The sequence below is a fragment of the Microtus ochrogaster genome, unplaced genomic scaffold (genome assembly GCF_000317375.1).
Source record: "Microtus ochrogaster isolate Prairie Vole_2 unplaced genomic scaffold, MicOch1.0 UNK1, whole genome shotgun sequence".
Lineage (NCBI taxonomy): Eukaryota > Metazoa > Chordata > Mammalia > Rodentia > Cricetidae > Microtus > Microtus ochrogaster.
Window position 1 is genome coordinate 30,559,111 of NW_004949099.1, and position 3,066 is coordinate 30,562,176.

At 43.5% G+C, this 3,066-nt stretch overlaps 1 protein-coding gene across 1 annotated transcript; it reads left to right on the top strand.

The window, feature by feature from the left end:
* Positions 1-1,778: 1,778 nt before the first annotated feature.
* LOC102001129 (olfactory receptor 6C4-like) lies at positions 1,779-2,762 on the top strand. Its single transcript, XM_005365320.1, has one exon. It carries the CDS (start codon positions 1,779-1,781, stop codon positions 2,760-2,762), a length of 984 nt encoding a protein of 327 aa, XP_005365377.1.
* The last annotated feature ends 304 nt before the right edge of the window (positions 2,763-3,066 follow it).

The following is a 3,066-nucleotide window of genomic DNA, read 5'->3' on the forward strand; positions in this document are numbered from 1 at the left end:
CCTTCACAACCATGCTAAATTACCAATCATGAGGGATCCTACAGTCACACAGGTCTGTGGATGGCTTGGTTCCATCTACTAATGATACTTAGTGTCTCTTGGTGCTGCCCACTGGCCCTGAAAAACCCTGATTATTATCAAGAGACAGTCCGGTGCTAAATATATGTTGGGACAGATTCATATCGCTTTCATCTCTGCTTCTGGTGGTGTAAGTATCTTCTCAGTCTTGGAATATGTACATGTTGGTTAGAAATAGCCTTAATGGGGGTAGCAAATTCGGTGCTTTGGAAAGCACTTAAGAAAAATAGCATCTCTGTAGAAAATATCTGTGTTCCATCTTGCCTTGAACCCTGACTGTAGTATGTTCCTAGCAGCAGGGCTTCTAGCTGATGCTGGAGCACGCAAGGGAGCATTTGATGTGGGGGACTGGAGATGCAGAAAAGCTTTTTGAGAATTCCAGGTGAACTCCTCAATTCTTAGAGAACAGTGAGGTGATGTGATTTTTTTGTTTACCCATGGAGTAATAAAATTGGTTTAATCCACTGAGAAATAAAATTGGTTTAATCCAGTTCAAGCTTTTAGTTGATTGGAGAAGATCTGCCTGTCTTCACCCTGTCCAGTGCTGGAGTTACAGATGTATTTCACTACTCTGGCCTTTTACAGGGGCTGGGATCTGAACTCACACTTGGGTAGCAAGCACTTCACCTGCTGACCCACTTCCCCAGCATCCTGACATTCTGAAATATCTGGACTAAGAAGATCAAGTGATAGAATTTCCCCATGGAGTGACCATCAAGCACAAAATAGAGGGGAAAAATTTCTCCTTCACTGTCTATCTGGGGCTCTAGATGAGAGCAGCCAGACATGAACCTATGACAATCCAACTAGAGTTACTTATGTGCCTCTTCTGATCTAATTCACTTCGTAGAACTGCAGATGGGACTCCGGGACTCCAGGATGTTTTGCTGATAATAATATGGCCAAACATGGACACAAATGCTAAGGTATGATGAAGGAATATTTTTCGTAGGCTAAATGTTTTTTGTGAGTTAAAACTTTTGAAGATTAGTTTTTATTCTTTGTGTTGAGTATTTTACTTTCATGAGTATATGTATATAGCCTGTATGCTTAGTGCCCTCAGAGGTCAGAAGAGGAAACAGGATACCCTGGAAATGGAGGTACAGATGATTATGGGTTGCCATGGGGTTCTGGAAACTGAACCCAGGACTTCTGCATAAAAAAGTAGCTCTAACAGATGAGCCATCTCTCTAGTGTCTATGAGTTGACCCTTGTTTTGTCTGGAGGGTTTGTGTTCTTTTCATTTTGTATAAATGGAAACTAAAACCATAGGTTCACACATGTTAGAGAGGCACCCTACCTCCGAGTGATACCCCCCAGATCCAGGTTGATTTTCAAGTACTTGTTTTCCTTTGTAATGTTTATCCGAATGGAGTGAAAGCTATTTTATCAGAAATATGTATCATGACTAAATTAGATGAGCCACATGGTAAAATCATCAACACTGTTGAATGACATTTTCCCTAATGGAGGTTGTGGCACATGTAGGTTTTCTACAGCCAGTATTTTAGGGTACACGCAATGTAAAGACAGTCATACTCTAAAATCAGTAATTTCCTCTTAACAATGGACAAAATGGCATATTGAATGCACTGACTACAAGCCCGATTGCCTTCCTATGTCATTTACAGTTTTAGTAACACACAGTTCTCCACCTTTCAGTCACGGTTCTGCAAACCCCTCGGTGACAGACTGAAGACATGGACATGCTGATGACGGAGGCAACCAGGAATGGGACAGCCATCCAGGAGTTTATCCTAGAGGGGTTCCCTGCAGCCGAGCACCTGGGGATCCTCCTATTTCTAGTGCACTTGCTGGCCTACTTGTCCTCCCTTGTGGGCAACATGCTCATAATTGCCATCACCTGCGAGGACCACCGCTTACACACACCCATGTACTTCTTCCTCAGCACCTTCTCCTTTGTTGAGTGTTGTTTTATTTCTACTGTTATCCCCAAGCTGCTAGCCATCTTTCTTTCAGGGAGGCAAAGGATTTCCTTTGGAGCCTGCTTCACCCAAGCCTTTGTTTCGCTTTTCCTGGGGGCAACTGTTTTCTTCCTTCTTGCTGTGTTGTCCCTGGACCGGTATCTGGCCATCTGCAAACCTCTGCATTACCACACCATCATGAGCCCAAGGATGTGCGTCTTTCTCGTTACTGTCTGTTTAGTTCTGGGATTCCTCTTCATGGCCATTCCAGTTGTAAAGCTTTCCCGGTCACTTTACTGTGGCCCCAATGTCATTCCTCACTTCTTCTGTGACTTCGGACCACTGGCAAATCTCTCCTGTTCAGAAACCAGGTCTATCAAAATGCTGTTTTTTAACTTTGCTTTAATTGTGCTTTTTACATCCCTTCTTATAGCCGTCTTTGCATACAGCAACATAATAGTCACAATAGTGCGTCTGCCATCAGCCAGGGAGCGACAGAGGGCTTTTTCCACCTGTTCCTCTCATCTCATCGTCCTCTCGCTGATGTTTGGCAGCTGTATGTTTATATACATTAAGCCAAAGCAGTCAAGCAGGCTGGACACCAACAGAGAGGCTGCTCTTGTGAACACAGTGCTGACCCCGCTTCTGAACCCTGCCATCTACACCCTGCGCAACAAGCAGGTCCACCAGGCTCTCAGGGATGCAGTATCCAGGGTCAAATATTACATATATAACAGGAAAAATACCCTCTGTCCTTAAGTTAGTCTAACTCCATTTTTCCATAAATGTTCTATGGAAATCACGCAGCATGCTCTTTGTTTTGAATTCTGCTTGTTGCTTCTTATAATGATGGCTGACTGATCCAGTAATTCCATCTGAAGGCTTCTTCTGATGCTGTGGGAGCTCCTTCATCCAATAGCCTTTAAGATATTAGCCCACTTGGTCATGTTCTCTTATACTATAAATGCAATTTTAAATCGTTTGTTCACTCTCTTGCTTTTGGCTCTCACTTCCGGATGCTAGATTCGGTTTCTGTCTCCTGTTTGTGCAGAGGACTGTCATC

Excerpts from the sequence above, each read along its gene's own strand:
- LOC102001129 (XM_005365320.1), top strand. The coding sequence starts at position 1,779 with ATGGACATGCTGATGACGGAGGCAACCAGGAATGGGACAGCCATCCAG.